The sequence below is a fragment of the Muntiacus reevesi genome, chromosome 9, assembly GCF_963930625.1.
Source record: "Muntiacus reevesi chromosome 9, mMunRee1.1, whole genome shotgun sequence".
NCBI classification, from domain to species: Eukaryota; Metazoa; Chordata; class Mammalia; order Artiodactyla; family Cervidae; genus Muntiacus; species Muntiacus reevesi.
The window spans coordinates 13861474-13875726 of record NC_089257.1 but is presented as its reverse complement, the minus strand read 5'-3'; the positions used below and the strand labels follow the sequence as shown (position 1 = coordinate 13875726).

Sequence of the window (14253 nt, the reverse complement as noted above, 5' to 3'; positions counted from 1 at the left end):
GTGTTGGAGAAGACTCTTGAGAGTCCCTTGGACTGCAAGGAGATCCAACCAGTCCATCCTAAAGGAGATCAGTCTTGAATATTCATTGGAAGGACTGATGCTGAAGCTCCAATACTTTGGCCACCTAATGTGAAGAACTGACTCATTTGAAATGACCCTGATGCTGGGAAATATTGAAGGCGGGAGGAGAAGGGGACAACAGAGGATGAGTTGGTTGAATGGCATCACCGACTTGATGGACATGAATTTGAGTGAGCTATGGAATATGTTGATGGACAAGGAAGGCTGGATTGCTACAGTCCATGGGGTGGCAATGAGTTGGACTTGACTAAATGACTGAACTGAACTGAACTTATTCTCAGCTTAAAATTTTGTTAGAGATATAAAATTATATCAGAAAACACAACTAAATATGTTAGTATTTTAGAGAGAACAGCTAATTATTTATCCAATTAATTTTTAAAAGATCAGGACACCTGTGTTATGCAGTTATGCCAGCAATTGTACATTGAATAAGGGTCCAGCAATTTCTAAAATTGGTTGGAAAATCATGCAAAATTTTCCTCCTGCATGGAAGTTATTTATGATTCAGGCAATAAAGAAAAAAAACAGTTTAATAAAGTAGTTTTATTCTTTTCACTACTTATAAGTTAAGAAATAAGGTAGTGTGACAGAAAATAAGAAGGAAAATTCTACTATGGATAATGTAAGGAGAGATTATTTTTCTTAAAAGAATACGTTTAAGATGAGACTGAAAGGATAGAAAATTAATACCATCAGAAGCACTGTTACAGAAATGATACCAATGAGCAAAGCAGAACAGATTCGGAGACTCAGAGAGCACACTTTTGGTTGTCAGTGGAGGACAATGTGGGGGAGAATTAGGAAGGCTGAGATCTACACGTTCAAACCACTTCATTTAAAGTGGATAACCAACAGGGCCTCATGTACAGAACAGGAAGCTCTGTCAGTGTCATGTGGCAGCCGGAATGGGAAGGGAGTTTGGGGAGAATGGATACGTGTATCCGTGACTGGGTCCCTTTGCTCTCCACCTGAAACTATCACCACATTGTTAATGACTGTGCCTTCATTTTCAGTCACTCAGTCATGTCTAGTTCCTTGAGAACCATGGACTATAGCCCACCAGGTTCCTCTGTCCACGGCATTATCCAGGCAAGAATACTAGAGTGGGTTGCCATATCCTCAGGGAACCATCCTAACCCAGGGATTGAACCCTTGTCTTCTGAGTCTCCTGCATTGCAGGTGGATTCTTTACCACTGAACCAATGGTGACACTCATTAATTGGCTATACTCTGATATAAAATAAAAAGATTTTAAATAAAGAATCTCTATTACATAAAGTAAAACTAAATTTTAAAAATGAGATAATTAATAAAATTATCTCACTTTCAGAGTTGGCAGGAGCTATACTTAGAAAACTCTAAAATTTTCATAAGAATTTTTATGGCAATACTATGTTAAAAAGGGCTTGTGAGAGTGTGTGCTCTTCATCCATATTTTAATGGGGAAGTTTTCAATCTTTCAAAGTTGAGGATGATGTTAGCTGTGATCTGTAAATATATGAACTTTATTATGTCAAGGTACACTCTTTCTACTTCCAATTTGTTGCGATTTTATGTGAAATGGAGTTGAATTTCTATACCATTGTGAATAACCCAGGAGAAACAAAGAAAATAATTCCACCTACAAGCATATCATAAAGAATAAAATAGTTAAGAAAAAACATAACTAAAGAGACAAAAATCTTGTAAACTGAAAACTGCAAAATGTTACTCAGAGAATACACACCCATATATGGAAAGAAATTTATGAATCGGGTTATTTATTGGCATTAAGATGTTAATATGACTGCAAGTGACCAACAGATTCAGTGCAATCCTTATCAAAACCCCAAAAACGTTTTTGGCAGAAATAGAAAAATTCATGCCAAGACTCATATGGAATCTCAAGGACTCCAATTTTTTCCAAGACAATCTTGAAAAGGAAGGAGAAAGTGGTCGGTCTAATATTTCCTGATTCTACAACATTACACAAAACAATGGTAGTCACAGCGCCAGTTTTGGAATAAAGACAGACAACAAACTAAAGGAATTAAGAGAGTCTAGAAATAAATCTTTTGTAAGTGCTTAGATAATTTTCCACAAGGGTGCCAAAAGCATTTAATGGAGAAAGGATATTACACTGAGTGGAAAAAGGCAATCAAAAAAATTAATAAATGATTCCACTTTACATGAGACACTTAAAGTAGTCAAGTTCACAGAAAGTAGAATGGTGATTGCCTGGGGCTCACTGAGTGGAAGTGGGAAATTTTATTTAATAGCTGTGGAATTTCAGTTGGGAAGCTGGAAATGTTCTGCCAGTGATAGACAGTGGTATTGTTTGCATAACATGGTGAATTAATGCCACTTTAATATGGTTAAAATAAAAAATTTTGTTATGTATATTTGACCACAATTTTTAAAATAAGTTTGAGAACTAAGGTAATAGGAGGTTCCTGGTGGCTCATTGATAAAGAATCTGCCTGAAATGCAGGAGACTCAGGAGACATAGGTTCAGTTTCTGGGTTGGGAAGATCCCCTGGCGGAGGGCATGGCAACTCACGTCAGTATTCTTGCCTGGAGAATCCCATGGGCAGAAGAGCTGGTGGGCAACTGTCCACAGGGCCGCAGAGTCGGACTAGACTGCAGAGAGTTGGCATGAGCACACACCGCTTTTGAAGAGCCTGGAGCAAAAAGCAGAGCCTGGAGAAAAGCAGGGCAGTGTGCATGCCCCTGCACACGATGCCACCTAAGGAGCTGCTTGTCCTTCTACCCCCTGCTGCAACGGGGGCCCCAGTAGAGCTTTGCCTGAATTTCTTGTCTGGTCTCTAATCAATTTCTATTGATTAAGTAGGTGAAGAACCCTGGGTAGTAACAGGGACGGCAGCCCAGAACCCTCTGGGACCTGCAACCACTCAGACAACCCAAGTGCTGGGGCCCCTGACCCCTCAGCCAGGGGCCCTGGGACTCGGCTCCACCACCAGGGGGCTGGCCCCAGCCCCAGGTCCTGGTCTCACCCACCAGTGGGCAGGCATCAGCCCCAGGACCGCTGGGCCAAAGCCGCACCCACCAGCCCGTGGCCCTGGTGCCAGCCCAGTCTGTCCCAGCCCACTCACAGCAGGCCAGCACCACCCAGGACAGCCTGGCCCGACCGTTCTGCCAACCAGGAAGACGACATCAGCTCCAGGACCCCCTGTGTGGTGACTGGCCAGAAAGATGTCAATTTGTGTACGATAGCAAAAGTGTCGTTTCTTTATTAGACAATTATTTCCTAAAAATCAGCATGGAAAGGATCAACAATTAAATGAATAGATAAAAGAGATTAACAGACAATTCTAGGGGAAAAGTACAAATTATATCAAACAAGTGTAAAGATGTCCAAACCCAATTATATCAAAAGGATTTGTGGTGAATTATAAAACCAAATTTAAAACAAATTTAATCTGATTATCATAGGCCACCAGTTTTATCAGGGTTGATTTTGAGAATGTGGACAAAAATATTCTCACAAACTGTGAACAGGAGTGTGGCTGCTTGTACAGCTTCAAAGACGGCAATCGCTATGACCATCAATATTTTAAACGCATGGATCACCCGAGCATTGATCCAAACACAACACATTTACCAACAGCTTCACTTCCAGAAGCTCATACCTACACACATTCAAAAATATATTTCCATTGCAAAATTACTTTTCATAGAAAACTTTTAGGAACAACATGAAAAAGAATGGAAACATTAATTTCAGTATGTCTCTATAAAGGAGTATGATGCAGTATGAGAAAAATTAAGGTTTAGCTCTAAATGGACTGCTATGAAAATACTTCACAGATGTTCCTACAAAAGCAAAGTTTACCTACACAGAAAAAAAAAAACAACATATATTTAAATACAATTGCTTTTACATAGATTATTACCAGATGGATCTTAAGAAACAGAGTGCCCCTGCAGAAGTGGACTAGAAAATATATTGAAAGATAAATAGGAAATGTATTCTACACTTTCTCCCATTTTGTATGATTTGAATTTTTACTATTTATTATTATCTATTTCACTTCAGCTGTTCAAAAAAAATTAGGGTTACATGAAAAGTTTTGTGTATAATGCAACTGAAATTTTATAAAAAACACCGAGTATATAGCATTAAATACTTTAAGTAGCATAATAAAAAGAATAACTTAAAAGACAAGAATCTAACTAAAAATAAATACTGTCTGGAAAAAATTAAAACAAAAAAACGCATAAATTGATAAAAATCAGTGTAACTATATAAAATTTCCTTCACTAATCTGTTACATGATATTGGCTCCTTCAATCTTTCTTACATTTTTCTAGGTACAGTGATAAGGAAAATATTACAGACCTTGCATTCTACCATGGAGAGGAACTATCCATGTTATTAACAGCACAGTTGCATAGTTATAGTACAACTTTTTATATTATAATTATAAATTCTTAGAAGAAAAAGAAACCAGCATCAGATTTGAGAAAGCTACTGAATTCCAAGGAAGTGGTCTCTGATGTCAAATGACCCCCTTCATGGTAGATGATGCATTTTTTTTACCATAAAATACCATGTTCCTTCTCCAAAGCTTATTCATGGCATTTGTCATCTCTGAGTTTCTCAGAGTGTAGATTAATGGGTTCAGCATGGGGGTTATGACTGTATAAAACACACTCACAGATTTGTCAATGGGGAAGGTCTTAGCAGGTCTCACATACATGAAAATATAGGGAACAAAGAAGCAGACAACCACGGTGATGTGGGAGCCACAGGTCTGGAGGGCTTTCCGCCTCCCTTCCTGACTCAGGTTCTTCAGAGAGCGCAGGATGACTCCGTAGGAGACGAGTAAGAGCAGAAACACAGCAGTGCAGATCAGTCCTCCATTCGCTGCTACTAAGAGGCCAACGATATAGGTGTCAGTACAGACCAGTTTCAATAGAGGGTACATGTCACAGAAAAAATGATCAATGACATTGGGGCCACAGAACGGGAGCCCAAAAATAGTGCTAAGCTGAATAATTGAGTGCAGAAAACCTCCAACCCAGGACAGCACCAGCAGCGCAACACACACCCTCTGCCTCATGATCACCAGATAATGCAAGGGCTTACAGATGGCCACATAGCGGTCATAGGCCATCACCAGCAGAAGGAAGACCTCTGACCCACCAAAAAAGTGCTCTGTAAACAGCTGGGTCATACAGGATTGGAAGGATATAGTATTTTTCCCTAAGAACAAGCTTGAAATCAGTTTGGGAGAAATAGATGAGGAATAAATGACATCCATAAATGATAAACTAGCAAGAAAAAAGTACATCGGCGAATTCAGGATCTTACTAAACGTTACAGTCGCCACAATAAGCATGTTGCCCAACATGGTCAAAATGTGGAAGAACAAAAACATAAGAAAAAGGACTTTCTGCTCCTTTGGATTCTGAGCGAGGCCCAGGAGGACAGAGTGAGTCACACTGCTCCTTGGTTCCATCTATTCCTCACAGGTGCTGGCTTCACATATGAGGAGCAGTTTACCTATGAATCAAGTCAAAAAATTAAAAACACCTTTACATGGATTATAAGCTTAATGTACTTTATTCACCCAATGTGTTAAACCTGACATTAGGATCATAAAGTCAAAAAAGAATGTTTCCCTATTCTCAGTGATTAGATGTATAATGAGGGGTCAGACCATAACAACCAATTTTATAAGCGTCACTATAAATAGGTTCATATGGATAAGGGTTAACATTTCCAGAACGTCAATAATCAACTCTGGATCTGGGAAGGTTTCTCAAAGAAAACAATACTTCAGCTGAGTTTTATAGGAAAAGTGAAATAATAAGAGTAGATAAATAAGGAATTCCATGAAAAGATGAACCAAGTATAAAATCACAAAAGTGAAATATTTAAGTAAAGAACCATTTAAGGTAACTTACACATTCAAAGTGGGGAGAACAAATTTAGGAATAAATATGTGTATGCAACTATCTAATTGACATATCCAAACAGATATCAATTTAATATTTATTAAAATAAATTTTAATCATATTTATTAAATTTATTAAATACATTTTCAATATCCCACAATTAACCTATTCCTTCTTAAACGTTCTCCATCTCATTTTGTGGTAGAGAATAGTTTAATAAAAGGAAATATTAACATTGTAAGAATATCTATCATTTTTATGCCAAACTATATGTTAGATGTTATCTCTTCTTGGACTTCTCAGATGGCTCAGTGGTAAAGAATCTCCATCCAAGCAGGAGACAGGGGTTCAGCTCCTGGGTTGGGAAGATCCCTTGGAGAAGGAAAGGGCAACCCACCCCAATATTCTTGCCTGGGAAATCCAACGGACAGAGGAGCCTGGTGGGCTACAGTCCATGGGGTGGCAAAGATTTGGATATGACTTAGGGATAAACAAATCTCCATGCTTACACTGATGTTTTATATCTCCGTATGTATATGTTTAAGTGCATGTACTCTGTGCACTTATAAAATCACATTTAATGTATCAAATTTAGTCTTCACTGTAAGAAATATTGTTAACTTCACTTTTTAAAGACACAGGCTTATAATATTTAATTTTCTAAAAATCATACATTTCTCAGTGAGAGAAATTGAATTTTAAACTAGCTCACTTCAAAAATCTTGTGATTTCAGGAAAAGGTTTCCAAATTTTCAATTCTTATAAATCCAAGTTTGCAATTTCCTACATAGTAAATAAATCTACACAACTGAAAAATCCAGCATCTACTACTAACTGTTATAAATTTACCTTTTGGATTCCAGTTCACAGTCAGCAAGAAGCCTTTTCAACTATCTCGTAAAGACATAGAAATGTCTTCAATCCAGTGTGAACACCAAGGACAAAAACCTGCATTATTCCTAAAAATATATTTGATTTCACATGACTATGTCAGCCTCTTATCTTAATAGAATTTTCTAAATATTTCAGAAAATTATTACTCACCTTGTAGAAATGTTTTTAAAAAATTCCCCCAAAATTCCATATTACAAACAGAAAAAATATTTTTTCCAGCTTAAGGTAATTAAAACAGCAGACAAATCTATGTCATATAAGTTAACAACTATTTTGAAAAGGAAATTGCTCTAGTAATTAAACTGTTTTCCAGTAACTTCAATAAAGAAAATATTCTATGCAGCTTTTTTCCCTACTTCTTTCTACTGTGTTAGTATAGCAAAAGAAACTACTGAGATTTTGAGAGCTCATTATGGAAATAGTTATTGCAACTCTTGGAAAAGGTATAATAGTTCTAAAGAGGATAGCATCATCTCCCTGACAGAGGCAAAGATCATGGGATCTTATACCTTCTAATCAGGTTTATCAAGTCGTGAATTTGGAGAGTATCCAAGACTGCTGCAGCTGCTGCTGCGAAGTTGCTTCATGTCCGACTCTGTGTGACCCCACAGACGGCAGCCCACCAGGCTTCCCCGTCCCTGGGGTTCTCCAGGCAAGAGTGCTGGAGTGGGTTGCCATTGCCTTCTCCTATCCAAGATAGACTCTTGCTTAATTATATTCCCTGTGATTTTCCACCAAATCTTAACAGAACATCTCTATGTCAAGATACTGTTAGACCAATGACATAGTTGGGGTCAGGAAGATGTAACAAGGAGAAAAATATAGCTTCAGAACCATTATGGAACCTTTGCCAGTAGAGAATAAAATATTAGCCCTCTCATTTTGCTGCAAGACAAGTGAATTTATCACTTATTTCCACATTTATCCATAGGAAGATTTTCTTTCTATCTAATTCTTAATGTGTTCTGCCTGTAAGTGTGGGGCTGGGTATGATAAAATTTTATCTCCAGTTTAGATGCAATAGCATTATTTATCCAATCTATTTTTCTTAAGTTTTATTGAAGGCCTACTTTGTGGCAGGCTTTATCCTGTGAGCCAGAGAATGAAGCATCAGTAAAAAGGGGGAAAAAAATCAGGATAAAAGTGCTACTGCATTCAGCTTGTATATAATACAGCCAGTCACTTAAAAATTGAACATCTTCCCAGGTGGTGCTAGTGGTAAAGATCGATCCCTGGGTCGGGAAGATCCCCTGGAGAAGGAAATGGCAACCACTCCAGTATTCTTGCCTGGAGAATCCAACAGCTAGAGGAGCCTGACGGGCTACGTCCATAGGGTCACAAACAGTCAGACACGACTGAAGTGACTTGTACACACACAATAAGGTAATGATGATCTGTGATCCACGCTAGTAAAACAAAACACAGGGAACTGTGACAGAAAGTAAGAGGGAGAGTGCACAGCAGACAATAAAGAAAGGTCTTTAGAAAGGGTAATAATTCTAGCTGGAATCCAGCAGCTGAGAAGCAACTACATAACAGTGTTGCATGTCCTAAGCTCCGATGTTGGAAGTAACCTAGAGAGTTGAAGACCCTGAAATGTCATTGTGCCTGAAGTGAAATAGGGAAGGAGCGGACAGAACAGACTGAGGCTGAAGAGGGAGACAGGACAAGAGCCCTGAAGAGCAGCACAGATCTTGGTTAGGAATTTGGCTTTAGCTTAATGCTTCTTTAAATTTAGAGTGAGCTTCCCTCGTGGCTCAGACAGTAAAAATCTGCCTGCAATGCAAGAGACCTGGGTCCGATCCCTGGGTCAGAAAGATTCCCTGGAGAAGAGAATAGCTACCCACTCCAGAGTTATTGCCTGAAGAATTCCATGGACAGATAAGTCTGGTGAGCTCCAGTCCATGGGGTTCGCAAAGAGTCAGACACGACTGAGTGACTAAGCACACGTGCAAAGTAAGATAAGCAATCTTTTAGTTAAGGGAAGCATCCATCTCATAAATATCTGAAAAATTAAGGAGGCAGAGCCTCTTGAGAGGTGCTACCAAATGCTATGCTACAGTGCAATAGTGCCAGGATATACATAGAAAGAACAATTCTATCCATTTGTGCTTCTGAAGGGAAAACTAAAGTGTTGGTCGCTCTGTGGTGTCTGATTCTTTGTAACCCCATGGAACCCACCAGGCTTCCCCGTCTGTGGGCTTTCCCAGGCAGGATTACTGGAGTCGGTAGCCACTCCCTTCCCCAGGGGACCTTCCCCACCTATGGAGCAAACCCGCGTCCCTCTATCTCCTGCACTGGGAGGCAGGTTCTTTACCACTAGCGCCTCCGGGGAAGCCCAGACACAGTTACTACAACAGGCATGAGTCTGAGCAAGCTCCAGGAAATGGTGAAGGACATGGAAGCGGGATGTGCTGCAGTCCATGGGGTCGCAAAGGGTCTGACACGGCTGAACAACAACAACGCAGGAATTCAGTAAAAAAGAAAAAAGAAAGAAAGAAAAAATGACTATAGTAGCCTAAAATTTTTTCTCTAGATTCCTTGTGGTCCTCTGTTTCTGCTTTTCTTTCTGCCTGTAAGGTAGAGACACAAACGTTTGAATTTTTCTAGGAAAGAACAACTTTCTATGAGATAAATGAAGCCCATTTTATGAGACCCCATCCCCAACTGTAGTGAACACTGGGAGTGTGTGATTACCCAAAACTCTTTTCAGGGCAGCATACGTAAGTTGTTAGTTTCCAAAGTGTAAACCCGTTTTCCCTAAATAAAATCCAGAGAGCTACATTACCATGTCCTCCTGCAAAGTGGATGAAAATATTTGACTTAAAATCTGACAAACAGGAGCATTTGTGCAAGGCTTTGGGTGGATACTAGTTATCTGGGCTAAGCAATTCTGAGAATCATATTGATTCTGAGGTCAAGAGAGTGGTGGCACTTTTGCAGTTTAGCCAGTGATAGCATGATCGGCATCAATAGGATGGCATCTCCCTACGCATCCCTGTCCAGTCCAGATGTGCTTCTGCAAGTTGGTAATTTTCACTCAGATTAGAATCTATGGCCCAAGTCCTTCTAGAGATCTTTAAGTCATTTATTTGCATATACTAAATACTAAATTGTTTTGTTTTAGATGTTAAATCCTGTCCAACTCTTTTGCAACCCCAGGGACGGCAGCCCACCAGCCTCCTCTGTCCATGGGATTTTCCAGGCAAGAACACTGGAGTGGGTTTCCGTTTCCTTCTCCTTCTCAGGGGATCTTTCAGACTCAAGGATAGAACCCACGTCTCCTGTATTGGCAGGCAGATTCTTTATCACCATGCCACCTGTGTTAGTCCCTCAGTCATGTCCAGCTCTTTGTGACCTCATGGACTGTAGCCCACCAGGCTCCTCTGTCCGTGGAATTCTTCAGGCCAGAAGACTGGAGTGGGTACCCCTCCCTTCTCCAGGGGATCTTCCCTGCCCAAGGATCGAGCCCAGGTCTCCTGCATTGCAGGCAGATTCTTTACCATCTGAGCCACCATGGAAGCACTGAGCCACATGGGAAGCCCATATATACATGTATATAAGTATATATATATTTATGCACCCATATATATATAAACATGCACATATATATGCTGGTGTTGGAGAAGACTCTTGAGAGTCTCTTTGACTGCGAGGAGATTAAACCAGTCAATCCTAAAGAAAATTAACCTTGAACTTTCATTGGAAGGACTGACACTAAAGCTGCAATACTTTGGCCACCTAATGCAAAGAGCCAACTCTTTGGCAAAAAAGTCAACCCTTTGGAAAATACCCTAATACTGGGAAAGGTTGAGGGCAGGCAGAGAAGGGAGCAACAGAGGATGAGATGGTTGAATGGTATCACAGACTCAATGGACATGAATTTGAGCAAACTCCAGGAGATAGTGAAGAACAGAGAAACCTGGGGTGCTACAGTCCATTGGGTCACAAAAAGTCAGATCCAACTTAGCGACTGACCAACACAACATAGTTAAGATTATAATAGCAGTGAATTTTTATTTTAATAATACAGTAATAATAAATGGCAAACTTTTTTCTTTTTCAGGAAGGTATAGAAAAAAATAGAGAATCAGAAAAGATGAGCCAGCGTATTAGAAAGTTGTGGAAATAGAAACTGGAAAATAAATACTCTAGGATTCCTATTTTCCCCAAATGCTTTCTTTTGTTTTGAAATTTCATGGGCAGTGAACAATTGCATTTTAACAAGAAACCAAACTGGTTCTGACAGTACTCCAACATGTGACCAAGAAATGGGTGATAAGTATATCTAAAATGAATATTTTTGTAATGATGAGTTCCTATTAGGGCCTCTCTTCAGATTTCCGAATGTCAACATCAGTATACCTCTGACAAACAGTGTTCCCTTGGTCCTAAAAATAGAAATTAATTCTTCACCATTTCTGTAAATATAGAGTTCACTTATTTTACTGTAGAGCACGGGGATCTCTGCTCAGTGTTACGTGGCACCCTGGATGGGAGGGAAGTTTGGGGGAGAATGGATGCATGTGTACGCATGGCTGAGTCCCTTTGCTGTCCAACATCACTGATCAGCTATACTCCAATATAAAATAAAAAGTTTACAAATATATTTATTTATTTGACTGCACCAGGTGTTAGTTGTGGCATGTGGGGTCTTTATTTAGTTGCAGTGTGGGAACTCTTAGTTGCTGTATGTGGGATTTAGCTTCCTGACCAGGAATTGAACCCGGCACCCTGCATTGGGAGCGCAAGTCCTAGCCACTAGATCACCAGGGAAACCCAACTCTTTATTCTGTACCCTCAGAAATGCAGAGGTAAACAATTCTGTGAGGAAGTTCTGACTCAAAAGATGACTTCAGAGGAGAAATTGTGAAAACAACACAAAATAGCCCTAACACTTACAGGATAAAAAGTTAAAATTATTTTATGCTGTTTTCATTAGCTCCCCTCTGAAGGCATCTTTTGACTTGGGACTTCTTCACAGCAGTTTTTACCTCTGCATTTCTGAGGATGTAGGATAAAGAATATAAGGTAAGAGTTAGCATAAAATATAGGCATGGCTTCATTGATAGAAAAGGTCATAGTCTGAGGCAGATATGCAGATATGCAGGGCACGGAGAGTAAAATAACCAGAGAGATGCGCGAGACTCAGATGCAGAGGGCTTTGCACCTGCCGTTCAAGCCGTGAGATTTCAAAGTGTGAAGGACCACAGCACAGGGGGCATCAAAAGGCGTTCAGTTTAACAGGCAGACACACTCTCCGTTGGCAGCAATAAAGTGTATACGTATTCAGGTAAACAGCTTTCGACAGAGTTCATGATACACATGAATTCTATGTCACTGGGGCCAAAAAACGGCAGCCAGACTGTAAAGATCCACAGCGTTGCATGAATAAATCTTTTAATCGAGGTAACTCCCAGATATGGCCACACCTATGTAAACTTAGATGGTGATGGATGCATAGTAGTCATAGGCCAGACCCATCAGTAGAATGATCTCAGCCACGTCAATTGATGGCCAGCAAAGTTTTAAGTCATGGATTTCCTAAAAGAGATGGTTTTTCTTGCGGCAATAATGTCAGCTGACATTTAAGAGATCAGGGAGTAAGAACAGCAGCTATCTATAAGGGATTAAAAAACACAGAATATGTAAAGCTCTAACAAGGAGGATGAAAAAGACAATGAAAACACCTACTCTCTTCATGCACAGGCATTCTCAAATCTCTAAAGATATGAACCCTTCCTAAACTATTCTTTATAAGTCAAAAATTGACACAGAATTTCTGTGACTGGCCCTTTATTATAAATTTAATTTGACAACATACATATGCAGGAACAGACATAATTCTGAAAAAGAAGAGTAATGAAGAAGTTCTGGGCTTATTGGATTTCCAAATGTTCTATAGATGAATTGTTGTATCATACATTAAATAGTTCATGACTGAAAAAAATTAGTGGAACAAAATAAAGTCCAGAATTGCATCCGCATAGATGTGGAACTTTAGAACACAGTATAGTTAGGATTTCAAATCAGTGGTGAAAGATAATTATGCAACTACTAAAAATGTTCATTTAGAAAACAATAACATACAATTCTTATTTAACTCCTTATAATCAAAATAAATATCTGATGGATAAAACATTTCATATAAAATACAAAACCACAAAAGTGCTAAAACATTAATGTCTAAAAAATAAGGAATAATATTATATTTAGGCAGAAATGAGCAAAACTTTTAATGATGAAACAAAAAACACATAATGTATTCATAAATCTGACCAAGTATATAACCAAAAATATCTACATAGCAAAACAAATTCAAAATCAAATAACAAGCCAGAAAATTAAGTACATACATAACGATTTTTTCAAAAGATTCTTTCCTTAGTATATAATTGCTCATAGAAGTATGACAAAGAAAATAACCAAAAATATTAATAGACAATTTAAAGATAAATATATACAACTTAAACATGTGAAAAGATGCTTAAGTCAATTATTTTTAAAGAATTTCAATTAAAGTACACAAACGAATTATAAATTCTTTAATGAATGAACAATATTATCACATCCCCAAAAACTGATCACTGGTTGTTAAGAAGGTAAACAGGATATCCTCAGACTGTGGGCAGAAGTGTAGGTATAACCTCATGAATCATTTTGAAAATAACTGTGAATATCAACATTTTAAACATATATTCCCTGTGACCCAAAATCTCTACTTCTGGAAACTAACATTTCTAAGAGCACATAATCAAGAAGTTACATATTTATCACAGAATTACACATCACAGGGAAAGATTGGAAATGACATGAAAAGTACTGGATACACTAATTCAGGAATCTTATAAGGGAAAATCACATATTATAAGAATAACTGAGAATGAGATATATATAGACTGTTATGGAAAGATCCTCACTGTGTTCAATAATAAAATGTAAATATTTATTGCAGACATTTGTACACATAAACATAGATAAATATGCCTTTTTTGTAAAAATACTTGAATAATCTTAAGAAACAGACTTATGACTACTCTGGGGAGGAACACTAGGAAACACTGAAAAGGATGGATAGGTGGTTTGGTTTGGTTTTACAGGTCATTTTATGAAGCTTTCAAGGAACAAATCATTCCAACTGTACATGAATACTTCTTATGAAGGCAAAGAGATAGAGGAAAACAATAGAAAGGGAAAGCCTAGAGATCTCTTCAAGAAAATTAGAAATACCAAGGGAACATTTCTTGCAAAGATGGGCACAATAAAGGACAGAAATGGTATGGACCTAACAGAAGAAGATATTAAGAAGAGGTGGCAAGAATACACAGAAGAACTGCATAAAAAAGATCTTCACGACCCAGATCATCACAATGG

The 14253-nt window shown here is 38.5% G+C and overlaps 2 protein-coding genes across 2 annotated transcripts in view; one reads left to right on the top strand and one right to left on the bottom strand.

The window, feature by feature from the left end:
• The window catches only part of LOC136175708 (olfactory receptor 4C6-like), a 5921-nt gene extending 2657 nt beyond the window's left edge, over nt 1-3264 (top strand). The window contains exon 2 of the mRNA XM_065945949.1: nt 2915-3264. Coding sequence (XP_065802021.1) covers nt 2915-3264 — 350 coding nt within the window. The remainder of the gene's footprint in view (nt 1-2914) is intronic.
• Nucleotides 3265-4583: 1319 nt separating this feature from the next.
• LOC136175707 (olfactory receptor 4A47-like) lies at nt 4584-5546 on the bottom strand. Its single transcript, XM_065945948.1, has one exon. The coding sequence runs from the start codon at nt 5544-5546 to the stop codon at nt 4584-4586; it is 963 nt and encodes a 320-aa protein (XP_065802020.1).
• Nucleotides 5547-14253: the final 8707 nt, after the last annotated feature.